Below are 27600 nucleotides of genomic sequence, written 5' to 3'. Positions count from 1 at the left end.
CAGTCCAACAAGTCTACAGAATCCAGTGACAAATTTCTGATAGATCTTTAAGAATACAGCCTACACCATCCTACACACAAACAGATTTTAAAGTGATTCAGTAAACTGAAAAGGAAACGTACTTCCCCCCATACAACAAATACTTGCATTAAAAAAATCAGTCTTTTAGGGGATGTTTGCAGTGACAATGAATGATTAATGAATTATCTGTCTCCTAGAGAAGAAATAAACATGAAAAATTAATTAAGTGTTCCAGTGTTTAGAGCAAGTGGAAAGAGGAAAGCTTTAGCCAAAAGAAAAATGAATTCACTTTACTTTCAAGATCACATTGACCGAGCTTGGAAATTATACATTAAAAAAAGTTTCTGACAGCATCTATCTACTTAAAACACAAGAACCACCACAACTGAACAGACTCATTAAGTCTCTTCTATGGATGAATTTCAGTACCTCACAATAGCTCATACTCTTTTAAGGTAAAGCTCTTATTAAGTTCTTTACCTAAAAAAAAAATACCCTTGAAATTATAAGCTCTACCACATTTTTTATCTTCATTTGGGAATCTGAGCTATATGAGCAGCCATGTTATAGAATGCTGGGCCAAAGGACAGTTCCCTTGGTTAGGAGAAGCATTGGAAAGAAAAGATAACCCTCATAAATGGGATAATAATTCAATGATAGAAAAAATAGTATATTATTATTATTATTACTATTATTGTAATGACAAGTGGGGGGTAGAGAGAGTTACAAACACAAGAGAAAAAAGTGATGCATGATACAGCTGCTCACCATGCAGCATATCCCCAAACAGAAGCCAGACTCCTCCCAGGTAACTCCACCAGTTTGCATACTGGGCATGATCTTCTCTGGTGTGAAACATCTCTTTGGCCAGTTTGTGTCAGCTTACCTGGCCTCATTCCCTACCAGCACTGAGCGCAGCTCCTCAGAGCAGAGTGTGAGACACTGAGAAGTCCTTTACTTGGGATAAACAGTACTGAGCAACAGCCAAAACATTATTCTTGCCATAAATCAAAAAAAGAGTTCGGTACTAGGGAGAAAATTAGCCATGTCACAGCCAAAACCAGAACAGAATTGTTATCCCAGATAAATCAGGTTAACCCAATTGTAGTAAATTCTTTGGCACTTTCTTGTCTCACAACTGTTTCAGAAAACACACTTTGCTTTGTAGAGGCTAGACCCACACAGACACTTAAAGTACAAACACATGCTGGTGTTGCCAGTAGAACCCTGATACTTGCTTTTCTTCTCCTGCATGCTAACTGTGGTTCTGTCACACTTTACCTTTCCAAGCACAGCCAGTTCTCCATAAGTAATAATCCCTCTAAACAGAATTAAAGAATTTTTGGCTTGGAAGGGACCTTAAAGATCACTTAATTCCAACTCCCCTGCTATGGGCAGGGACACCTTTCACAAGACGAGGTTGTTCAAAGCCCCATGCAACCTGGCCTTTAACACCTCCAGGGATGGAGGACCCACAGCCTCTCTGGGCAACCTGTGCCAGTGCCTCACCATAAAGAATTGCTTCCAAATATCTAATCCAAACCTACACTCTTTCAGGTTGAAATGATACCACTTGTCATTACATGCTCTTGCAAGTGGTCCCCATCCATATTTCTTGGAGGCTCCCTTCAGGCACTGGAAGGCCACAATTAGGTTTCTCCAAAGCCTTCTGTTATCCAGGTTGAACAATCCAAATTCTTTCAGCCTTTCCTCATAGGAGAGTGCCCAATCCTTCTATTCGCCTTGGGGGCCCTCCACTGAACTCACTCCAACAGGTCAACATCCTTCCCATGATGGGGACCCTGAAGCTGGATGCAGCACTGCAGGTGAGGTCTCACAAGAGCAGAATAGAGAGGCAGAACCACCTCCCTTGCCCTGTTAGCTACACTGCTTCAGATGCAGCCCAGGAAATGGTTGGCATTCTGGGCTGCCAGAGAACATGGGACAGCTTCACATTCAGAAACTCACATGTTAAACAGGAAAAACTGATGAAGAAACAATGAGACTCAATTCCTTTAAAAAAGGAGAAGGTATCTATGAGCATTTTCATCCTTAACTCTGCATTTGAAGAACAGTTCACTTTCTACCACTTTCTCCCTTACACCTTGCCTCCTACTATTCTCTATTAGACTCTCCTCTTATAGACAGTAACCATATTCAGCCTGGGAAAGTTGATTCTGTTTGGAATTTGGACCTCTAAAAGCAAAAACATTATTTTCTGTTACCATTTTGTTATTCACACAGGTTTTATACACATACTCTGCTGCAATCACTACCACATAAACTCCATAAAGAAGGAGTATTTACCAATACAGTGATATCTGTATTTTCATTTATGCAGATTTTGTAATTGAAAAAAATAATTACAAACTACCCACAGTGTTTATTCCACTTGTAGAACTGTAGAAGCTACGCAAGCATTTTATTTTTCAAATTTTTAATTTGTTCAGCTTTCCTTTGTATCAACCATACAAAACAAATGTACTCTCGCATGTACATCTTCTTATCTCTGAATATCCAGCAGGAAAATGCAAGTCTTTACCTTCCTTTTGAAAGTTCCTCAAAAATACAACACTTGTATTTATTTACACGCCTTGTATAAGCATTCGCAAAGAATGACCGTACAGTTCTACTATCTCTGAAAAACAACACTATTCGAGCCTAATAATTGGCTGCCCCAAATTCTCATGCATCTCATGCTGCAGAAATCCTGACATTTATTTAAGACAGGCTATATTCATCACCAGGTCTCCGTAAGATCTGTCCTGCTGTTCAGTACTAACTGGAACTCAGTCTGCTTCTATGTTGTTCAGCAAAAAAACAAAAGAACATTTGAATCTCAAAGCCATCATAAACCAAATCAAATTTCCCTGTTACCTCATGGTTTCTTATTTTAATTTGCCAGACACATTAATTGGCAGCCCTAGTGCAGCATGTTTAATCTATTTTTACAGATTTTAAGATACAAACATCTTTGACTTTCAAATTAGTTTGGGGCTTGCAAGTTTTTCTCTCCCTGCTTTATTCTGACAACTGATATCAAATGGCTCATTAAAATGAACTGCATCAAAATTTGGAGGTCATTTTCCAAGGGATATCCCTGAGCTTGGAAATAATACTCATAGTACTCATTCTCCTAGACACAGAGCTCAATGTTCTGTGGAAGAAATAAGGGTTACCTCAACTTTTTTCTAGACGCTGATTTAGATGCTTAATTGTTGAGACAAGTTGGTTTCATTACTTTATTCTTCTCAGCAGAATACAGCAAACTGGGAATCTTTCCTTGTTTGCAAAATAACAATGAAGTACTTGCAGCTTTCTGAAATTTCACAGAATCACAGAATGGTTGAAGCTGGAAGAGACCTCTGGAGGTCATCTGGTGCAAACCGCTGCTCGAGCATGACCACCTAGAGCAGGCTGTCCAGAACTTTGTGCAGGCAGGTTTGATTATGACTAAAGATGAAGATTCCACAACCTCTCTCGGCAATCTGTGCCAGTGCTCTGTCAACCTTATGGTAAAAAGCATTTTTTCCTCATGTTCAGAGGAAACCTCCTGTGTTTAATTGAAAAGATCACATCTCAATTCTTTCCAGGAATGGTGCCCAGCATCAAACTTCAGATGTGCCTGCTGCTATGGATGTCTAGGGAGCTGACTCATGGTCACCATCACTAGACATCCTGCTCACCTTACTGGGCTACTGCAGAACTGAGTCCTTCATGGCAAGATCCCATGCCCATCAGTCATGCTGTCATCTGAGTTCCCTCTTCCAATTTGTTACTGGATTTTACTGCCCTATATCTTGGCTGAATGACAGGGTATAACAAAAGGCCGTGGAACTTAAAGAATAGAAAAAAGCGAGATACTCACACAGTGAAGGAATCAGGGGGAGCCGAGACTCTCCTCAGGTCAGCAGACTGCACTTTATGGATACTATAAGGCAGCAGGAAATGAGTGGCCAGGAGAAAAACAGTACACAGTGAGGACAGACAAGAAAAAAACGTGAGAGAGAGAGGAGTGGAAGAGAAGAAAGATAGAGAAAGACACACAACATTTAAACAGAAACAAAAGGAATGTGTCACATAAAAGTTGAATGAAGCGACATGCAGATCTCTGAGTTCACACTAGGAAGTCAAGAGCAATTGAAGACATGCGAATGGAGAAAATCACTGCTATGTGGCACACAGGAGCTTTCCAAAGACACAAGTGAGGACCAGTGACAAGCTCGGCACACAAATATACAAGGAAGACAAGGGACCCCGGAATTTCTTCCACAGGCATTGGAAAATTTCAGAGCAACAGACTTGGAAGCAGGTCCAGAAACACAAACGAACAACAAAGCTGTGATCCAGACGGATGGAATTATTTCCAAGAGTTGACCATCTCTAATTACTGTTTAAGAAAAAAAAACCTTACTAGAGATTTTGTATCCGCAATAACAAATTGCTCTTTTCATTCTTCTTTCTCATACCTTAGGGAAACTTGCATTTTATATGTAGTGACTCCCAATATTAATTCACCTCTAGTGTTTATATTCAAATGATCTCTTTCTTTATCTTGAATGCATCAAATATGTTTTATCTAAAAGCTCTTCCCTCTTCTTTCTCTTCCATTGTGCACAATGCTCTTCCTCAACCCAAATTAAAAGTCAGTACAGCGAAATACATTTTGCAATTCAGAAAGCGATCATTAGCTGAAACTTACTGGGGAGTATACTGTACAGGAGTTTCTAATCAGAAAATTATTCCTGGAAAAGCTGAACTACAGTTCCTCTTCTTATTCCTCACAATTTTTGGTATAGCTGACAACAACCACATTCTTGGCTCAGTCACAGAAAACCGAGCTATGTGTTGTCTCTGTCACGTGCTACCATGATCAAGAGTGGAGAACAGGAATGAGAACTTAGCCAAGTGTTTCAAGGAGAAAAAAAAATACACCCACTAAAAAAAGAGGATCAGGACAAAAAAATACAGGAACAGTGTAAAACATCTTCAAATTAAGTCTTTTTCTACTCACTCCCACTTCTTATGTGGCAATAATATCAAAGCTGAAAATAATAACAACTCCACATTTCTGTGACCAAGATAATTTTCTAATTGCTTTCCTGGCAAGGAGCTCCAGAAGGGCTGTCTAGTAATTAAGGACAGCTCCGGACCCACCGATTTATCTCACAAATCTAATATTCAAATGATAGTCATTAAAAAAACACATAATCTATCATGTTCAATCCAATAGAAGGCTCTCCGGGAGATTCCAACAGAACAAGGAGTTATATACTAGAGATCAAGTTAAGAAAAAATAGAGAAACATATTTAATTACAAATTTCTTCACTTGTACAATACTACCAATCATCATCATATTGAATGAACATCTTACAATACTAATATGCTTTGTAGATTTTAGCCTTTAACAAGACATTTACTTTTTATCACATTAGAAGATTCAAGTCCTCTCTCCTTCCTTTTCAACACCTCAGAGCGGAGTACATACACAGATATACATAGAAATAGATGTAAATATATACACAGTTTCAGACATGTGAAGCTAAGACTACAGTTCCTGACACATCATTTGCATTTTCCCAACACATAGATCTGCAGAAAAATACCCAAAATAGCCAAATCAAAGGACTCTGACAGCAATTTAGTGCACCATGGGACATTTAAATCAAGCCAAACCGCAAAGAATATCCCCTTGACAATTGGCATATACTACAAATCTATATTTCCCTACCACAGTTTAAACTGAGACCTAAAAATCCAAACCTAACCATGCTAATTATCAGTTTGAAATACTATGAATTCTCTTTTTACATTTGCATTAGTCTCCTGTGCAGAAAAAGATGTCCCAGGATCATCCTTTGCTTTGTTTTAGCTTTCACTGATGACTGAGAAGTTGTGGTTGGGTGAAATTGGGCACTGATGCCCATAGTCAAGATTCTGCTATTCTCTGCCCAAGAAAGATGAGTATACCTTAGGTATTTCCCAGGTAAATAGAACTGCACATTAGAGAAATGGGCTTCTACTGCAAACATAGTCTTAGTAAGAGAAAAGCATTAGTCTCAGTAAGAGAACAGAGTGCTAATTGAACAGGAATGTACTGAAAGTAATCAGGGTGGCTTTGATTATATTAATAAATTGACAGCCAGGGGATGACAAAAAAACTCTTAAGGGCTCGATTTGAAATTTGAAGTAAAGCAGTATCTTTCTCTAGATACACAGCTGTGAGGGGGACAACTTTCAAGATAGCTGAAGAGAAAAGCTGTGCCTAAGACCTTGTCCTTTTTTTTTCAGTTATATGAATTAGTCTATTGAAAAGTATTACATCTCTTCACAGAACCTGCCTCACCATTACAATTGCAACAGCAAAATTCCCCACCTGTTTCCCCAGAAATATTAAAGCCTCAGTGCATGAGTGTTTGAATTAAATGTGGATTCTTAATAACTTTAGGCCATTAGTTCAGTATCTTTTGATAAGGGGTATACTGTTTTGCTTCACATTTAAAATACTTGATGAAAAACAGCTAAGTCCCTTGCATTACTCATTTTAGGAGCAATAAAAACCTATACAAGTATTACAATAATACCCTCTACAAAAGAATATAAATTATTTTATTGGATAGCCACTTTCGTTGGCCAAAACTTGACTATTTATTGCTTTCTTCTGATTACAATATATCTGCAGTTCTTGTAAAGAAAGTTTAACCATGAAAAGGCATGTTAGCCCTGTGAATTCCTCTTCTCAAGTTACTGGTTTCCAATCTTCTTAGCTTTTCTCTAGTCATATTTACAACACTCATTTCTTATTTGGGTTTCTATACTGGAGAAGGATTTCCTACAAAGCACAAATAGTTCTTTCAGGACATTCAAATCTTTCTCCACAAACTCTGTCAGGCAGCATGTGCTCACACCAGAGACTGAAATATGTCCTGATTAGTTCTTGATTGTTGCAATTTCTTATGGGGTCTTCAATACAGCTAATAAAAGCAGATCAATAAAGCTGAAAAACTAAATCAAAAAAACTTCAAGGGCAAATGGCACACATATGCAGAACCACCAGAAGCCAAGGGGCACACTGCCAAGCCTGCAGAAACCTCTCTAAATAAATAAATAAATAACAGAAAGATACAACATCAGTCCAAAAGCAAGACAGGGGTAACTCAGAAGATAAAGAGTAAAAGAAAGATAAGTATTTACAATAGAGTGAAAAGGGACTTCAGAAGATGTGATTTTTTTTTAATTTATTTTTCAAATGCACTGCAAGTCCAGTACATGCAAAATCCATGACAGAATATGTTGCCCCACACAGGCCTCCTGCCGTTAGGACATGCACATAGGCAACTCACTCATTCAGCAAGGGCATAGACGTTCTCCTCTTGCTTTTCTGCACCATGTTGGCTTGGTTCCTCAGGGAGATCCGGATGAGGGAGGGAGCCAACCGACAGGGTTCGCCATCCACTTGCATGGGGATTGACTTGTACGTCAAAAGCGTCACCTCCCGGCACTGGTGCAGCCTCTCTCCATGACCACCCACCTGCAGAGCAGCCTGCAAAACACAAAGAACACAAACAAACAAAAAACCACAAACAAACAACACACCAAGCAGGGAAAATAAGATACCTCAGAACAGAGATAGCTGAGGCAGTTAGCCAATCCAAAATGCCACTTTGGTGACAGCATCCATTACACAGTATTCCATACCTAAGCTACTCTAAAAGAGCACAATGAAAGTGTTTTCACCCCAAAACTGCAAAGCAATATTCAAAATTTAATAAAGAAAAGTGGTGGGGAACAAACAGATATCTAACCACATGCATTATAGGACTCATGATCTATATATACACACACATGTGCACACAAATTAATAACTGTTTTCATTCTTAAAGCTTTCAATTTGTTTTGGTTGGTTTGTTTTTACAATACAGTAATGTTAATAATTATTTGCTCTTTAAAACAACATCCCTAATTAGATACATCTGTGAGACAGAAAAATTATTTCCCCTTCCTGAACAGAATAGTCCTTAATGTGAATTAGATAAATTTAAAATTTTTATTATGAAAGCTTACACATCAAATCAACCTCAACATTAGACAGGCTGAAAAGAACAAGAATAAGGACATTTTTCAAACAATTAAATATCATGTTTAAGAATTCATTTCAAAGAAGTTAAGTAAGGAAGATGATGAGCAGATCCTTCAAGTTCTAGGCAGACATGTTCGGGCAAAAATTTATTTTTTTAATGACTATGACTATTATGTGACAACTAACTCATCTCTCATGCAGAAAAAAATTTCATATTAATGCAATGCCAATATAGAACAGCCTAAACACAAGTCAAGGCCTGTGCACTTAATATTATGGATCAATTGACAATATTATCAATAATATAATAATACTTTTTATAAAGCAGTTCTTTCCCTCAGTTTCACAGACCCACTTAGGTACAACAAGCACATCTGAAACACATACAAGGCAAACTGGGATTATATCAATACAATCTAGGGTTACAGTTATTTTGTAGCATCACAACCAAAGTGCACCTGTAAACCCTCAGTTCCCAATTACGCTTTCTTTAAAGAGAAACAGCAGCTCAAAGGGCCCTACTTCTTAAATTCAGCCCCAGTTGAGATTGTTGGTAGCTTTTGAGATCCGTCTAGCCACTTCCATTGACTAGAACTGTGTTAGTGGCAAACACAAAAATCTCTTTTGACTGAAAACTGTCAGTTTGTACATGCTAAAGAGAATTTTGACAGTATTTTCAAAAACTCTTCACATTTATTCCACAAGATCTACTAGGCTAATACAATTTTTCATCTGGGTTATTTCCCTAATCCACTAAGCCCATCCAAAAAAAATAAAAATAAAAATAAAAATTAAAAAAAAAAAAAAAAAAAATACAAAAAAAAAGAGGCCAGGTGTTGTGGTTAGTGTTTGTGCTACACCAGCTTTCAGTTTCATAATCTGGATAATGGTTGCTTCCAAAGCCCTCCCTATGTTGTTCCAAGTTGGTTTCTCCCCAAATTGTATCCACCTTGATGTAAACCACTCCTCTTTCTCCTCCCCTTCACTCTCATTGGAACTAGCTCTGTAAACTGCTCCCCTTACTCCTCCCCTAAGGTTATCCCATTGGTTGGCTGTTTGTACCCACCCACCGGTTTTGGCCTATATATAAACCACTGCAGAGCTCCTCTCTATCTTTTGAGTTTCTCGATTAAAAGACCTTCTGGAGTATTAGGTGGAAAGCATCCGTCGACTTGTTTACTTTTCTCCCTGACCCTGGTAAAGCTAATCCCACTGTAGAGCTGCAGCTCTGAAGTTCAGCTCCTAGTGAATTTATCCTGGAGTTGTTCCACACACTTTGGCATGGCTGCTGGTGTTCTAAGGAGGTAGCTAAAGACTCCAGTCGTTGTGTCAGCCAGGAAAGTATCCTTAACCCAGACAAACTTTTAAAGAAAAGATTGACCAAGACTGCTCTTTGCTTACTTTGAAGATTAGATTTGCCTAAATTTCTCTCTAGGGAAACAAGCACTATTATCGTGGGTATTTACTGAAAGTGATATAGACTATGGGCAGGTCACACAACAAGAAAGTTTAGCTAAAACAGGCTTATCCACCTTTGTTTTAAACTAGCTTACATGAGACAGCAGCAACAAAGGCCTACAGATATGGAGCTAAGTGTGAGCTATAAAATCTTGTCAGGAAGTCCAGCTGTGGGCCTTCTGCTGGCCACACTAAGCCCAAGCCGCAGTAACTTAGGTAGGTTGGTGCTAGCAGGGGCATAATTGCCAGCTCTGGCTGCATTTAAGCACCCCCTGAAGACACTGTCACAGTGCCTGACCACTGCCTTAGCAGGACACCAGGGTATTTACAGCCAGATTGCTTTTATGGTAACTCAGTTTTAGTTCACTTTAAGGACAGCATTGAAAGAAAGTGCACTGACAAATTTGTTGGCTGAATTTCCTTTTCCTACCAGAATAAAAAGGAGAGATAAAATTCATGCAAGAAATGGTAATAAAGTTTTCCACAGCTATTACGAAAGTTTCACAAGATTTTTGGTGAGCATACAGAAACTGTATGTGCATATAACTTTATATAATAATTCATATTTATATACCAGCCATACCTAAAAATAGACTTTAATGCCATAGATTGAAACATACAAAACATGCAAAAGTTAAAAAGAAAAAGGAGTGTTTATTTGATCATAAAAAAAAATCCCACAGTAAAATAATGACTTCATGCTCTTATCATACTGTTCTTACTGTAATAATCTTGCCATTTAACTTTGAAGCACTGTACGTGCAAATCAGCCATATTTTGCAAGTAATACTTTTTGTTATTAAATAACTCTTATTAGAAAAGAACAATTTGACTTTGCCATTTAACAGCAGAACATGCTTTGGCTTTATCTGACTATGAGGAAAGACATTTGTTCTTCAGTAACAAGAAGCATTTTGCACTCTGCAGTGTTGCCCATGGGGCTGACCCAGCCTGTCAGCAGCCCCATGCACTCACCAGTGAGGCCATGGTGAACCCAATGACTTCAATGTAGCCATCATCATGACGCTGGGGCTCAAAGTCTCTGTGGTCACCGGGGTTCCCCCAGGGCATTGTGCCAGCACAATACCTACAGAGAGAGGTTTGGAGAACGATTTGGAGAAAGCAGCTTGCCCTGATGGGTCCTGACTAGCAGCCTTTGGGCCTGTTCTCTTTATTCCCAAGCTGATACAACACCCTCAGATGTATTCGTCATAAACTTTATCAGGTTCCTCTCTGAGAGGAAAATGGGGAAACACCAGGAAATAGGTCATAGAGCAACAGCACTCTTTTCTTCCTATTTGCTTTGGTTCCTACTGGTGAGCTGTTGAGCCATAAAGCTGCTTTGCCCCTCTTTCCTCTCACCCTGCTAGCTCAGCAGTTCTAACAGCACAAATAATGCAAAATGTTGCATAGTTTGATGAGGCAGGGAGACATAAGAAGCAGGAACAGATACAGCAGTGGCATCTCTCTTTTCTGCCATCAAAGTATAGCTGTAAAAGTGATCTTAAAGTGATAGAAGGGGGAACTTTGGAGAGGTGATACCAAGTAGAAGCTTGCAGTGAAGGGCTCAAAATTTAAGTGCTTGGGAGTGCCTGTGGAGCCAAGTATGAGGATGTCTAAAGCAATGGTCTCCAAAGTGGGGTGCATGCAAGAAAAATCCACAACTGACAAGACAATTAGAGTGTATGGAGAAAAATATTACTTTTACTTTCAATAAGAAAGCAAACATTAAAAACAAACATTAAAATAAATATTTGTTTCATCTTTATGACATTCTTTCTTAATTCATATTTGTGCATGCTTTATATTGCTTGTAATACTAGTATAAAGGTACATGTATATAAATTATAAATATACATATATTGGGGTGGTGCTTAAAAGCTTTTTTCTCGTAGAAATGTACAATTAAGTTTGGAGACTACTGTTCTAGGGAGCAGGAGATCAACAACTTTTGATAATTCAGCTATATTTTTACTAAGGACACATTGTAACATGTTAAAAATTATGACTTCCTCCAGCAGTTTGGTGTTCCTTAACTGGTAAAATATTTATCCTTCCCCTCTCTTCATTTCTGTCCCCTTCTACTCCTCTCCTTTTTTTCACACTTTGATTCTAATTAAGCAGAAGACCACATATCTGTCCCTTTACTTCCCTGTTTGCAGGTTAGATCCACAGCTTTTCAAAGTGTGTTTGTTAAGCATTTCTACTGTGTGTTTGTTAAGCATTTCTACTGTATCAGGATATTCAACCTTTTTAAAGAATGGTTTTGTTGCACCCTGAACTCTGATGCCATTCTGCACAGCTCATTAACAGCATTATACGGAGCCAGCTCTCAACAAGGTAGCCTAGAGGCAAAATGCTTCCTGTACATTCACCCAGCCTAGGACAACTGGTAGGTGTCTTTTGAAAAGTATTGTTATTTTTCTCGTATAACTTCAAGAATCTGTCTTGAGCTTACCTGGGTATGTTTAAAAACACTATACACTGGAACTTCAGCTCCTGGATCTTTGGAGTCAGGTCTGTACCATCACACTACAAAGCCAAAGTGACAGAGCACAGAGAAATTGCTGAATGGAGCCACAGACAAGAGAAGTGTTGCTGCTTTGTAACAACTTTCCCAAGACTTTCCTTGGAATGTGTTGCAAATGTCATGCTCAAAACTGAAAAGTAACAGAGCCATTAAACTCTCACCTCACTCTCTCTCCAAACCTCCAACTCCACCCCCTTCCCACAATACTATGACAGAATTTTTTATACTTACCACAACTTTAACATGCTTGGATAAATCTCTTGAGCTTCTTTGCAAAAAGTCTGTAAAGGCTGCCTGTAGCAGAAATAAGTGCAGGAATTGTCAACACTGCCTCTCTTTTTTTTTTCTTAGTTCTTATCCATCCACAGAGCTAATTATCAAAATGCCATCCTTTGATCAAACTTACTCTCTCAGAATATTTGATTTGATTATATTGTTTTAAATTGTGATACTTCTCCTTTTGAGAGCTTAAATGAAAAAAAGGCCTTGGAACCCAAGTGCAATGGTATCCTGGACCATTAAATTCTTGCTCGCATATTTGTTTCCATGTTTAAGGCACGTGGGTACAATGGGTGTCATCATCCAGAAATACATTATATGTCATTCATTATCAAACTGGTGTTTGCTTTCAATGGCTTTAGAATAAAGTCCATTTGTATCCTGAATGCACAAGTGAGTAATTATATGTCCATATTCACCTACCATTAATCACTCCAAATATCTGATTTGTGCCCTGCACTCGCCATGACCTTACATCCAAGACTGCTCCTCAAAGCTACAAATATACAGGCCAAAACTTTGGGAATTCCTCTAGGAAAGTCAGTATCAATGCCTTTTCCAAACCCTGAAAGAAGCAGAGCAGTGCCTTGAGAAGCTTCTGAGCCAGAAGCAGAGGGACTAAGATATGACCAGGACTGTGTCCAAAGGAGTGGCACTTTCCTCACCTGCTCAGCTCTGCATAATAAAAGTATCACAGGCTCTTTTCTACAGACACCTGTGTGTGGCACTACCAGAAACAGCATGTGTGCACTTGAAATTGTGACAGGCAGAATGAACTGGCATGAGCTCCTGATGTGAGAAAGTGAGGGGGAAGGTAACTAAGAAGACATTCAAGGAACTAAGTTAACATTATTCTGTAAGAGAAAGATGTACTTACCCCTGCATAAAACATTTTATTTCTAAATCGGCTGTTGAATTTCTCTGGATTTGCTTCTGTGAAAGGATGAAAAATAAAAGTATGAACACCCTAATAAAACAAGTAGACTTCATTATACCGTCACATTCCCTGCCAGCACTACAGTGCTTTCAGTGTATCACTCATAGAAAATATTAACATAAATATGTTTTCCATGTGTGAGTCACCCATCTGTGCCTTTCTCTGCTATTAGATTTCCAACACTGATATTGAATCCTTCCCTTTTCTTGTTGAGAGTGGAAATAGAGGGCAACATGAGCAAAGAGGTAACAAGAATTCAATGAGTTAATTTAACAACTTTCAGACTGTTCATCTTATGATCCCTCCATAGAATTTGTAAGATTTCTGTTTCTAACAATGAAGAATGAATCTGTAAGAATTATTAGAAATTTATGAAATAAATAACCCATACTTTCAACCAGCAGTAAAACATTACTAAATTACAAGATGAAACAGCCCCAAAATTCTGATGTGTTAAAGAGTTATTAAGGAATAGACATTTCTACACAAAGATTTCTGCAGGAAAAAAAAAAGAATTGGTTACTCTAAAACCTATTTAGAAAGCTGTTTCATTTTGATTAGACTCCAAGTGATGGAGAATTTTAAGTCTAGTAGTAATGTAAATCTAATGGTTAATTATTCTCACTCTTAATGTAAATGTGGCAGTTTCCAATCTTGAAATTTTCAGTCTTCAGCTGCCAATTGCTAAATGTTATATTTCTCTGTCAGATTAAAGAACCTTCAACTATCACATATCTTCTCCTCCAGTAAATACTTGTAGGCAATGATTAAACTGCCTCTTAATCTTCTTTCCAAGAAGCTAAATGGAGTTCCCTTAATCTCCCAATATAAGGCACATTTTGCAGCATACAGTTCATTCTTGAGCCTCCATGGAAACTGCTTTCCTTGTTTGTGGCACTTAGAGATTCCAGAAGCAACCCTTCTGACCCTGTATTCAGTGTTAGTGCCAACTACTCACCCTGGTTCATTGATTCTCTACTGAAAATATCAAATTACCAAGGCAGTCCTTCTGGTATCACATTAGTGTGGACACATCCAAATTACCTCTCAAATGACCAGTTAAAACAATACTTCTATTTCTCTTGAAAGCCACTACATCACACAAAATACGGCTCCATTTTGTAAGAATGAGCTGCTTGAGGTTTCTGATTTGCTTGCTGGCTCAATTACTGTATCTGTTGCTGTGTCACAGGTGACTCAAACTCAGTCAGGGCCACTTCTACTTCAAACAATGAATTTAATTGCATAGGTCAATCTCATCTCACTTATTGAGCTCACAGCTCTTTGCAGAGAGTCTCAACACCCTGTGCTAAGCAGCAGAAGGCTTCTGAAAGCTTAGTGCCTGTGCTGCACATTCTCTCATGTGAGTATCCCCAATGGTTCCAGACAGCACACACCACAGCACTGGACCTTACCTGGATCTTATGACAAATACTCTCCATAACTAAAGCCCAGTTTAGAATAAGAAAGGAACATTTCTGATGTCAGGGACTCAGCAATCCCTCAACCTACTGGTCCTACTTCTGCCAACAGAGATGAGCACAGGTAGGGAGGAAGGACTCTGTGATGTAAAATAGAGCCTTAAGTTGATTAGCGTGCAACTTTGATTGTAGGAGTAAATTATTGAGTGCATATCCAAGGCTCACTGCACCCTCACCATTCCTAAACCATCAAGGAAGTAGAAAATGGAATGTGTTAGACTGTCTGTGTGCAGAGGGGGAGTTTCTTGCAAACAAACAATTCTGCACAACTGAGGGATCAAACATCCTGTCAGAAGGGATAAAGTAAATTGTATCTTCCATGCTGTACCAAAGCATAAGGATACCAAAAGAGGAAGTTGGAAAGAGCCCCTACCCAGAACACTTCCCAAAGAAGCAGAGCTAAATACATTAGACTTGCATCCAACCCTCAAGCCTCAATGTGATTAGTCACATGAAAAGTGTAGAGGTTGCCATAGAAAAGGCCACATTAATATATAGGACACTGCAATCACTGCTTACTTTAAATATAACATATAGCTGACCAATCTCTACTGCATAAAGTGTCATGCTAGGCTGAAAGCTCATAACAATTTACCTTATTTTGGTTTGCAGGCATGGTATTCATTTGTTTTAATACTATATGTGATTACAATAGCTCCACATAAGCAAATGCATACAGCCACTTACCTCAAGAGCACAAATGCTATAGCTGTGAAAGTGTTTTACATTTTGCTACTGTTGCTAAGAATTTCTCTGGATTGTCATTAGGGTAAATAAGATCATAACCTGCTTTGCATTGCTTAATTCACCAGCCACTGGATTCTTTGGGCTGGAAGGAGCCTTTAAGGTCCTTCTACTCCAACCCTCTGCAATGGGCAGGGACATCTTCACCTAGATCAGGTTGCTCAGAGCTTCATTCAACCCAACTTTGAACATTTCCAGGCATGGGGCATCCACCACCCCCCCGGGCAACCTGTGATAGTGTTTTACCACCCTCATTGTTAAAAACTTCTTCCTTATATCTAGTCCTAATTTACACTCTTTCTGCTTAAAACGGTTATCCCTTGTCCTATTGAAACAGGACTCATTTTTCTTATAAATCCCCTTCAAATATTGAAAGGCTATACATGCTCCCAGGAACCTTTTCTTCTCCAGGCAGAATAACCCCAGTTCCACATGAAAAACACTACAACCCACACACAAGCAACACCTCCAAGGCTATAAGTTTTGCTCTTCTAAAATACACAGAATTCACATCATAGATTTTACCATTTGAGAAGGCAAGAACGACACCAGCAGTGAAGACTTGTCCTATAAGAAGCTCTCCTGTCCATTCATATTCAGACACACAGCTTGCTCTGCCAAGTGCTTTTTCACCTCTGTAAATTTTTAAAGCACTGGCATGTTTGGAATAACATTCATCCTTTATAAGGCTCCATAACTTCATTATTAAATAATGCCTCCATTAAATGAGAAAGTAGCAATGCATTTAATCTATACAATATATTCACAGTCACATTTGCAATGCAGAGTGACATGCACTCATAAAAAAAATGCATACAGTTGTCATAATTTCATTCCTGTGCCCTTTTGCGGCCCCTCATTATTATTCCTAAAGCTTGAAGCAGTCTTAAACATCATAAAATATGAATTAGCTCATTCCATCATGTATCCTGCTCTTTATTTAGCCTGGAATTAGAGTGCTATCTTTTCATCTTGAAATGACATTCTGATAGTATGACAGTGAATATAAGAAAGGCTGTGTTTCAGAAAAAATACCTGCATGTGAAGCTGGAATGACCAAAAGTTGAAGGCAGACACCTAAGCAAGGTTTATTTCTACAAGCACATCTACCTAAACCATATAAATAGAGCCTTTCCTAGCAGTGCAAAGCCATTCATTTCAGTCCTTAAGCCACATGTCAATCTGTACAGGGTGGCATAACTGCCACTGGCAAGGGGACAGATAAGGTACTACAACTGCTCAGATTCCTGCATACCTTTAATTTGCAGAGAGATGCTTTGGGTCTGTACCAAGTTCAGGGATGTTATGCTGTACTGATCCAGATGTAATAGCTGTTCAGTTTGAGAACACAACTATATTCCTGCTACTTCCAGTCTTGTGGCTCTTCCCTCCATTCCCACACTCACACCTGACTTAATATATTATCTCCTTTACAAGATCTAGCACTTCACAAAGCTTCACTTTTAGCCCTTTTCCTCCAGTAAATTACAGTCTTCTTTGTACTTGGTACTTTATTCATTTCCTAATCCTGAAGTCTCTCAGAAACTCATGATACAATCACTATTTCTTCTTGTATGTATCTTAAGGATTTATGTTCCAACTTTACTTCTGAACTATAAGAACAGGATATTAAATCCAACTCTATTTCTAATTAATAAAATAAATGCCACAAGGCTAAGGAAATAAAAAGTTCCTATTACCTCTGGATTCATGGAACTCCAGCGTAACATGTGCATCAAATCCAAGACTGAAGTAATTATTGAAGACATTGAGGGGAAGCTGTAATTAGATAATAAAAAGAGACATAAAAACAACATGAATGGAACATTTCTTGACACACCAGGGTTTAACTATTTAAACTTGGCTCATCATGGAAACCTACTAAGAACGGAGTGGAACATATCAGGGAAATGTAAGCAGAAGGTTTGTAATGGCTTGTGGAAAATGATTGGATACAAGAGCCCAAAGAACACAAATAGACCTGCAGTGCTTTATGATCATATATGTGTCTTTGTTAACACATCAAAGGGTTCCTTATGTTGTCATTAAGATTTCCCATAAGGCTGCACCACTTAAGATATCACCAACACAAAGGTTTTCAAAGGTTTTGCTGGTTCTTCAGCATAGCAAATGAAACTCCAGCTGTGTTCTTCTCCCTTCATATATAACCAAGAGCAATCCAAGTCCCAGAGAAGAAGCCCTAATCCTATTGAGGATGCACAAAGGCAGGCAGGCACACATCTTGTTTCACACACCCAGCTGGGCTATAGAGAGGCATCTGTAGCATCCAATAGATAAGCTGGAATTTATAAATGAGAATCAGGAGGTTTTTTTTAAATTTTGTAGTATTTTCAACATCTCTAGTCCAAATTATGCATTACTATGTGAATTCCTCACAAAAATTTTCTCGCTCTTCAACTACCAAGTTACACTAGTGGAGATGACACGGAGACTCGCACACAAAGAAGTTAAATACAAAAATACACTACACCTTGCTGTAAACTAGGAAACAGCCAGTATCCATTAGCAAAATCCTAAGGAATAAAATTTTACATCCTTTTGTTTAGCTTTGTCTAATTGGGGAATGGATGGTAGCCACAGGGTTGCTTCTTCTGCAACTAGAGAAACACAGCAATGATCTTTCTGATAAATGCTAGGGATTTTTTTCCAGGATTTAATCTTTGACATAAATGTTCAATGCCAGAGTGTTTCAAACAACAAATAAATGCCTTTCACACAACTCTGGAATCACTGACACATGAAAAGAATCAAAGAGAGAGAAGCAAATAGAAAATTTAAAAGTTGCAGAACTCCCCACCCATGCTGCTTAAAGCGTAACCCAAAGAGGTTGATAAGCATTCTGTAGTTTCCATGGGAAAAAGCAGGTTCTAACCTTACGTGCCCCATCCTCCAGCTCATCCTGGGGCAAATCAGGGTTGCGCTCAACCTGAAGATTCCAGCGGTCCAGCTGGACAATGGTTCCATCTTCTACATGGCACAGGATCTTAGACACAGGCTCATCTGTGTAACCCTGACAGCAGAGTGACCAGAATATCAGCCACAGATGGTGAAAATAAATCACATTACTCACCAATTACCTGACAGACTTCCCTCCTTATACACATGCCTAAGATCCTCGATAAATTTTTGATTGAACATTTTAACAAGCTACTATTGAGATGCACAAGTCTAGGGCAGGCAAAGTAAGGCCATAAGGAGAGGAATTCAAAGTATATTTGCTTTTCCTGGAATAAGTCCAGTACTGTGGTAAAGGATAACCAAAGAGAAAGTTTCAACTATGCTTAAATTAGAAGTCTGTTTACTGTTCTTGATACTTGGCCTGAAATACCAGATATATCGACATACATTTTTATTGCAAGAACATCATTAGTAATTCAAAATCCCCGACTGCAAATTGAAGCAAACCGTTCTGCCAGCCTGAAGCAGACCTTGGACACAGTCCTGCCTGCTGTTTTAGCCAAAAGTTTCACCCCACACAAATAATCTGAGCAGCAAGTTGAGAACCCCCATGTAAGGGTACCCAAGCCAGTCCTTACCCCACCCCAGTTGAGGGTGCGGGCAAGGTCATTCCCAGTGCCAAGTGGAAGGACAGCAACAGGAGGTGGGGGGCTGAGTTGCAGCTCATCGAGGATGGACAGGATCCAGCCCACCTATAAAAAGGGAAATTAAGAGGACCATCAGGAACATTAAAGGGGAAAAGACATATTTTGATCATATCATATTCTTTTTCACAGAGAAGATCAAGTAAAAGAAATTTTAAAATGAATGAATAATAATATGGACAATTCAAGATCATTTTTTAAAAAAATTACTCTTATGTCAAAAGAAAATCAACCTTTGACAAACAGCTATGAAAGAAAATGAGAGACACATTAAAACAGCACAGTGTCTCAGAACTTGTCCTGCCAAGCATGGACTTGCTCACAAGTCTCCCTTTCCCAAAAAGACCTTAGTGCTGCATTATTTCACTCAGTTCAAGGCATTATATCTATCTATATATATACAATATACAGGCATACACACACATAAATACCTAATAAAAGAATAGAAGACTGGGCTAAAAGACAGACTCCGGCTCAGGGTTGGAGGCTTTGGATTGGAACAATGAATCATTGTCTTTTGTATCCTAAACTATTCATTATTTCAGAGAGCTATTTCTTCTATCTTTCTTCTGGACTACATAAAGCTTTCAAATAGATATCTAGCCAGAAGGAACAAATTACTGCAAATTATCTTGTTTTCATTAAATGGTAATTTTCAAAGGGGAGTGCTAAAGATGTTATCTAACTTTTGGTGACTGAAATTCTTGCTGCAAAAACAAAGGACTCTTTCTTAAACTACTTCTCACTTAAAAAAAGAAAAAAATGTGAAGAACCCATGCTGCATTTTTAGATGAATGAACAGAAGATTTTTTTCCTGTTGCCAGTTTTCAAAGATGCAGTTTCTATTGCAAATGTGAATTTTTAAACAGGACGGAAAACCAAAATCCTGACTACAGCTGGACTGAATTTTTCTTGCTGCAACTAATATTATTGAGGTTTCAAATATATTCCCAATCCAAACGAGGATAGCACTGTAGCTTCAAAAAAGGCAGCCAGCATAACATGGCCATCAGGAAAAATAGCTGGGATTTGAAGGACTGCAGAGGGGGTGCCCTGATAAATACAGAAACCACCATGCTATTTAGTATTCTGTGGTATTTCTTTCTCCACGTCTATTAAAAAATTAATTTTGCACAAATGGCATTTATCAGACAGCTATTTATCATAACCAATTGTCCAATTATTAAAGCATTCATCTGGGATGTGATCGCCTATTCGAGTTCATTGTCTGACAACAGCCATATCAAGTACTTACAGCTCTCATGACCTTGGATATCACCATAAATACTGAGATCTTTAAAGGGATTTTCAGAGGTAAGTAATGCTCTCTCTTTCAAAATATCTATACTTCTGCACTGATAACAGGAGACAGAATAAAAAGTCAAGATAACATCACTATAGCCAGGACTTCTTAAAGAAGTTGGTCACTGTCACTGCCACTGACTTAATCCACACATCTGTGTTTCAGCCTCCCACTGCTATGGGTAACATCAAAATATCCACCACTTTTGTAAATGCTTTTAACTGATGAACAGAAATGTCAAATTTCAATTTATAAGTACAACATTGCTATATAACTTGAGGTCAATTCTAAACCTTGTACATCAGTTGCACAATCCAGGATGACACATACTATCATTTCCCTGTAAACAGAAAGCTCCTGATTGCTTTGAAAGCAAAGCTTTCCACTCCCGCCTTGAAGTGACGATGGAAAAGTTACAATAAGTTCTGACTCACCTCAATAACGAGAGGTAACATCTGGTCTCATTGCATATTCATTAAATCCATTTGAACAAGATTTTTCATTTCTAGATGTAATGGCTTTGGGAATAACTAGATATTAATTTGTTTCAAACTGAGCAGCAGCAAAGGTAATACTAGAGTGCTGCTCATACTAATGAGAAGGTGCTGCCACCTCTCGCTCGCACAGTTCAGCAAAGGGAAATAGGATGGTCCACCTCAATGTAGTTGTATTCTTTTCTCCTTTAATATCTTCATCTTTTTTCCCCCTTCCTCAGATGAGAAAGAAAACAGATCAAAACACTTTTTCTCAGCTAATGCCAACTGCTAAACTGTCTTTCATGTTTCTTAAGGAAAATTCATCATTCAGTAACAGTCACGTCTTACTTTCCCACGTACTAGCAAGGCAGTAGTCTCATCACTGATTTTTTTTCCTTCATTCTTGCAGGGGAAACATTGATATTAATAACCCCACAGCTAGGGTTTTAAAAGAACCCACAGAACCTGAAAAAATTCCCCCAGAAATTCAAGCAGAGACAAATTAAGAGAAGGGATTCAGCTCTCTACAAAATAAACCAACCATCTTTCCTTGCCCTAAATATCTACATAGATATATCTACATATTCTGTCCAATCACTGCATCTTGTGAGTAGTAATGCATTTTTCTTACCATACTTACTGTTAAAATTGCCATCAAATGCATGCTGGGATCTGAACCCCCCAGAGAGCAAAGGTCAGTTTTTCAACTGTATTTAGCACTCAGTGGCACAGACTAAGATTTAAAATATTTTCAAGTATTAGAAAGAAAATGCAGGTATAATAAGTCCATTACCACTCATGACCTTCAGAGTTTTTCTCCAAATGAAGGTGCCCGAATCCTTTAATGGCCTGACACCATTCACTTACCCAAGACCATGGAAATTCTGTTGTAAATAAAAGTACTGAACCTGGATCTGCCAGGATCTAGCAGGAAGGAGCAAAAGTTAGGATTTAATGGGTCCCAGACACTGTTAACCTTCTAGACCTCAGATCTAATGCATATAGTGAGAGAAGACCAGCAAAATTAGTCTTTATCCCTTTAAAGCTGTACAAAACCTTTATGCGTAAAGGAAAGAGAGCTTTGGACGTGAGAATCTGGCCCCATATCTACACAGGCCAGGCCACACAGAAAATTGAAAAGCAAGTATTAGATTTCACAAGTGTAAGATATGTTATCTCTCTGTGCCTCTGCAGACAGTGTAAGGTGGGAAACCCACCACTGTGAGGAGTTTAATCACTTGGCCAAAGACCATGGGACTGCCAGGTCCCTGCCACCTACCGTCCCATCCCCACCACATGCCAGGATCCTCAGGTTTGGCACTTTTCTGTACAGCTCCAGCCTGCCCAGGGAGGGAAAGGGGAAAAAAAGGAGAAAAATGTAAGAACAGCAATGCAGACATTTTTCGTGCATTTTGCTGAATGACAGTGTAACCACCACTTACTGCATTTTCAAATATTCTTTACTAAGAATATGAGTGGAGGTGGAAATGCAAAACCACTAGGATGTGAAATGGAGCCTTCCTCTATGTTAGGCAGCACCTGCTGGCAAGTGTTTGATCAGTTTAGCATCTTCCCAGATTTTCACATTCCCTCTAGGGAGGTCAAAATCTTTCATTTTTCTCTTACCCTAAAGCAAACAAATGTAAACACTGACGTTTTAAAGCAGTATTTAATGTTCTTCATCATGACTTGTTGAGTTACTATTTCTCAGTCTTGTATAATGTGACAGCTTCTTCAACTAGTGACTGTATTTTAACTCCACAGAAGGCAAGAATATGTAATAGTGTTCTTTCTCTGGATATGTGATCTAAATATAAACAGGAGAGACCAAAAAAAGCATCCATTGAAGTCCTGCTCCTTCAGTTGCACCCTTCAGAATGCCATAATGAAATATTTTCTAACGAAGGGGGGAACATTCACATGTAGAGAGCTGAGTGACCAGAGGACTTGACCCTCCTTTTCCCCATTATACAGCTCTGAAAAATATATGTCTAACTTAAAGCTTCTAAACATTATGAGAGAAGAGCAGTGTAGGTGTTTCTGCAGAAAGATAAAAAGCTTGGGTGCCTTGAATATGGAGCACTTGGAATGTTCTACAGGCAAATATTTGATTTTACATTATTGCTGTAAAATATTTACAGTAATAATATTTACAAAAACATAGAAAACAAATTTACAAAATGTGAAAGTAGTTCTGGACAGATGGTTAAGTAAAACCAGTATCCTCATTTCCAATATCACAAATGGATGGTTTCTTAGCCCTTGGCAGCAAGAATCAGCCCTTTAAAGAGAGGTACTCTCTCCCTTGATAAAGGTTTGCACTTCAATTATTGTCTGGCTAAGCTGAATTAGTTACTCAGTGAGCAGGGACAGTTGCACAGTGCTGTCATGTGGCAGCCTTGAGGCACCTTTCCCCACTGGAATGCTCTTTCAAAAGGGAATGGTCAGGCACTGGGATCCTCAGCTAGCCTTGGAGCCACCTGGACCTGGCTCTGTCCATTCATGGGGGCACCTCCTGACCTCTTCTCACCAAAGCCCCCACTGCAGCCCTTCCCCTTGCTACCAAAACCTGGATATGTAAACCTCACATGGTCACTAATCCAGCCAAGCTAGATCTTTTCCTATTTTCCTGACCAGACCAGAAAGAGGATGCACAGCAATGAAGGCTCCAGTACTTACGCATCTCTCGGCCCTTCCTGAGAGAGATCAAAGACCTGGCGTGGATTCAAATACCACATAAACATTTGGAGAACCTTGGTTCCCTGGCAAGAGAGAAAAATCAAAGGAAGGGAAGTTATGAGCAGCTTAATGAATATTGGAAATACTAGTGTGCATTATTCGCTACATTTGAACTGCTTTTATTTCTTTCTGTAATTTATAAAGCAAACATAAAACAAGAAGACAAACTAGAAAGTGGCATAGCAAATGACTGCTCTGTAGAATAGCAATCCAGGACGAGGTGCACATGCAGGCATATAGACCAGTTTCAACAGCACAGATCACTAGTGGTCCATAAGAACAGGCATTGGGGATCACACCAAAGGTTCATCTCCCACAGCAACCTGTTTGCCTGCTTCTCACCACCTGGAATAAGAGGAAACCTCTGTTATCCCACCTCACCCTCAGCTATCCATGACAGCAAGAAGTTGAACAAGATTGTAGACAAAATCTCCATCATACTGGACAGTGTGCTGCCCAGTGTTCAAGCAGTGGCAGTGCTCTGCCTTCCACCATCACCACGATGATCATTCATAATTACAACCTCTATCATCTAATGAAGCAGTAGTCAAGGACTTTATGGGGTACAGCTGCCCCAATGGTCCCTCCCTCAGTGAAGTGTGGCCAGCCCATCACCTAAAGGTATAATTTCTGTTTTCTCAAACTCTGGGGTTCATATTCCCATGCAAATTCCTTCCTTCCAGACACAAAGTGACAGGATCTCTTACTAGCAGCAGAGAACTAAGAACTCTATGGGCTGAGCATGTACTCTAATTCAAGAATGCCTTTCAGACATGGCCCAGGGGTACACATCAGGAATTTTCCATAGCTCTCCCTTCCCAGGGATGGCTCTTCTGCCTGACACCTTCCCTGAAGTGAAGAAACAAGAATAATAGTCATAGTACCTGGGAAAAGGTATAAGAAGAGAGAAAATAATTGTGATGCTTGCCATAAGCATTCTTCCAGTCTCAGCTGTTGCAGTTCATAGAACACTTGACCCAGAGGGAGGTACAGGACTTCACGGTTTTCACTTCCAAATATCTCCTCCAGCCTGTGCAAATGTTTAGCATCCACAACATCCTATTGCAAGAAGCTTTTCACTGAACTACAGACTGTGAGAAGAACCAGATTTTTCCTTTTGTTTTGAATCAGTCTAAACAGTTTCATTTGATATGCTCCCTAATTCTAAAAGAAGAGAAAATGAGCAGTTCTATGCTACTCTCCATGCTCTATAGGCCTCTGTTGTATCTTACACCAACCTTTTCTATTACAAGGCCCTGTTTATCAAAAGGCACTCAAATTCTTTGATATTCAAAAAGTGGCAGAACCAGGAAAATATTCACTTGGGTAAGTATTAATTCCAAGAATCCTAAGGAAGAAGTCTGCTGCATTTTAGTCACTGAAACTTGGTCTCTGTGGTACAGTTCAAGACCACAAATGATTTGTTTTAGATGCCATAGGAGTACATCATTTCACATTCAGTAATTTCAACAGCCTTTCCTAGCAAAGTTAAACCACTTTTTGGATAAGGGTAAGCCTAAAACTTCAGTGGAAACCTAAATTTTCTGTGGAAAGATGAAATCTGAAAACCCCCAAATTTTTCGATTCCTTTCAAGAATCTGAAGATAGGAATACAACTACTCAAATACTCAAATATCCATTCCAGTCATCCAACTCTACTGAAGTAGAAAGGCCATTCCACTGCAAGGACTTCATCTGAGGAAGGTCTTCAGGCTTCTTCAGGCATAGAGTCCTTTCTATCCGACTGGCCAAGAAATAGTGTCCTTTGCAGAAACCTGGCAATTAAACTTAAACTTTGCAATCCAGACCCAGCTGATACTCTTACCTGATTCCCTCCACTTTTTGGATTGACAAAAACCAGCAGTGGCTTCATGAGTGGAGAGGAGATAGGCTTTATCACAAAAGGACGGCCCTTGTTATCCTGAGAAACAGAAGCAAGAAACAGCTTTAATACAAGTTAGTACACACAGAAGACCTAACCTAGTTCTGACAAAAGTACCTCAGATACTGGAAATAGTACAGCCATGTTAATGTGTGCCCAGCTGAAAGTAATTTATCCAGCTGAGACAACAAAATCAAATAAGAGGTGAAAAATATGATTTCAGGGTAGCACACAACTATCTCAAAATTCTTTCGAGATTATTTTTGACCCTATTCCCTGCAATTATTCACACAACACCAATAATGTATCAGATACAGTGTTATCTCTAATACAAACAGTTTTTCCAAAGGAAAATAGAATGAGTGATTTATTCCATTAATTAAGTCTAACAGACAAGTTGCATAAGCACTTATTCGCAGATAATCTGCTCTCAAATTCTTGGACTTGCTGCCTTCCCACCTTTGAACAAATGCCACAGATCCAACATGATACGTCAATGAGAAAACTATTTGCCTTCCTACTCCCTAGCCCCTGCAGGACACCCACAAGCCCGGTAATTACAGCACTGTCCTGGGCTCTAACAGACATGGATTCCAGTTTCTGGTCTGCAGCTCTCCCACCATGCAGGAAAGGACTTGAACCAGAGAGTCCTGGATACGCAGGCTCCACCTCTCCCATGAGGCTGTTTCTCTATATAATTAACCCACTAGGAAGGATCTGGAAGCAAGGTTTTCTATAAGACACAAATCAAACCAATAGAGCAATAATCTGTTTTCTCTCTCTATGGTCCAATTTTAATATTAGATCCCCTGAAGAAGACAGCCTAAAATGGATCACATCTGGACCACAGCCTTGCATCAGTCCACTCACCATGGGTATTACAACCCCAGTTTCACACCCCTGTTTTGCTTAATGAAAAGAAAGGGTGTGAGCTGAGTCTCTTACTCAGAGAGTCTCTTACTTTCTCTTCTCCCAAGGGAACACTCTTTCATTAGGGTTCTGGTCCTTCTGGAGTCTGGTACGTTGTTTCTTGAAAAAAATCAACTCAGAAAATAAAACTTTTTATACAAGTTTTATCTCTTCTAACAACAAATTCAATATCATGGAATTTCCCAGGGAAAAATACATAAAACACTTCAGTGAAAAAAAAGTTTAAAAAAGCCTAAAAACTTTTAAATCTGTGTTTAGACATTTAAACAAAAAGAGTATGATTTCCAAAGCACTCGAATACCTACTTCATTTCCTCTTTTGCTGGCTTTTCTTTTAAAGGATGTTCTCTTCTTTCGCCTTGTTGAAGTCTTTAAGGAGTTCTACATCAAAAGAAAAAAAGAATACATGAAAAGCAAAACAAAATTTAGAAAACAGTCCCAGACAGAGCCCCTTTACGAAGCTCTTCCATGCATGTCCACTTGGAGAATGATAAGAGTATCTGGCACATGCTCAAGATTTAAATTACATGCGCTGCATGCTTTACACTTCCACACCACCGTTTATGGAGAAAGCCACACACGGAGACCAGACTGGTGCTTTGGAACTGGAAACTTTCCCACGCTGTGAGGGGGGAAAAAAGATCAGATGCTCCCATAGACTCACATAACACCACATGTTGTACCTGCCAACCCTCCCAATAGGGGTAGGAGACGCCCGTTTCCCCTTCGGGGCTCCAGTCTCCTGCCCAATCAGGCTCGTCTCCTGGTATGGAGACCACCTGCATAAAGATGTAATAAAAAAACATGATAAATAAGATCTTTTTCATGTTTTTTTCTTTCGTTTGTTTGGTTTTTTTTTTTTTAAGGAAAGAAAACAACAAGTTTTAGCTCTGGCAACCATTATGACTGAACATAACGTAGGCCACCATGGAATATGATGCTGCCACTGCAGAGTCAGTTCCAGCCTACCAAGAAGCTTGTGTAATCATCTGCTAAGGAACAAACTGAATTGCTAATTTTTAAGGATTTAAGTAAAGAAGGTGTTCAAGGAGTGATTTTTTTGTTGTGTTTTTAAATAACTATATCACTTAACTACATACGGAAAAAAATGTACAAG

General features: G+C 39.0%; 1 protein-coding gene across 10 annotated transcripts in view; it reads right to left on the bottom strand.

The window, feature by feature from the left end:
* The window catches only part of DGKI (diacylglycerol kinase iota), a 220835-nt gene that overhangs the window by 70907 nt on the left and 122328 nt on the right, over positions 1-27600 (bottom strand). For 5 of the 10 annotated variants that reach the window (XM_088165668.1, XM_088165669.1, XM_088165672.1 and 2 more), the window contains exons 9-22: positions 27167-27262; positions 26790-26864; positions 25498-25593; positions 23613-23695; positions 22213-22273; positions 19089-19202; positions 18425-18562; positions 17232-17310; positions 13247-13302; positions 12322-12384; positions 12019-12092; positions 10536-10647; positions 7366-7565; positions 3890-3952 (exon numbers count right to left, since the gene is read on the bottom strand). In XM_088165668.1, coding sequence (XP_088021794.1) covers positions 3890-3952; positions 7366-7565; positions 10536-10647; positions 12019-12092; positions 12322-12384; positions 13247-13302; positions 17232-17310; positions 18425-18562; positions 19089-19202; positions 22213-22273; positions 23613-23695; positions 25498-25593; positions 26790-26864; positions 27167-27262 — 1310 coding nt within the window. The remainder of the gene's footprint in view (positions 1-3889; positions 3953-7365; positions 7566-10535; positions 10648-12018; positions 12093-12321; positions 12385-13246; positions 13303-17231; positions 17311-18424; positions 18563-19088; positions 19203-22212; positions 22274-23612; positions 23696-25497; positions 25594-26789; positions 26865-27166; positions 27263-27600) is intronic. The other 5 variants (XM_014881596.2, XM_088165673.1, XM_088165675.1 and 2 more) reach the window with 3 other exon arrangements.

The sequence above is a fragment of the Sturnus vulgaris genome, chromosome 5, assembly GCF_052056855.1.
Source record: "Sturnus vulgaris isolate bStuVul1 chromosome 5, bStuVul1.hap1, whole genome shotgun sequence".
In the NCBI taxonomy this organism is placed as follows: Eukaryota; Metazoa; Chordata; class Aves; order Passeriformes; family Sturnidae; genus Sturnus; species Sturnus vulgaris.
Note: the sequence above shows the minus strand (reverse complement) of the source record. Positions and strands in the feature narration are given on the sequence as shown.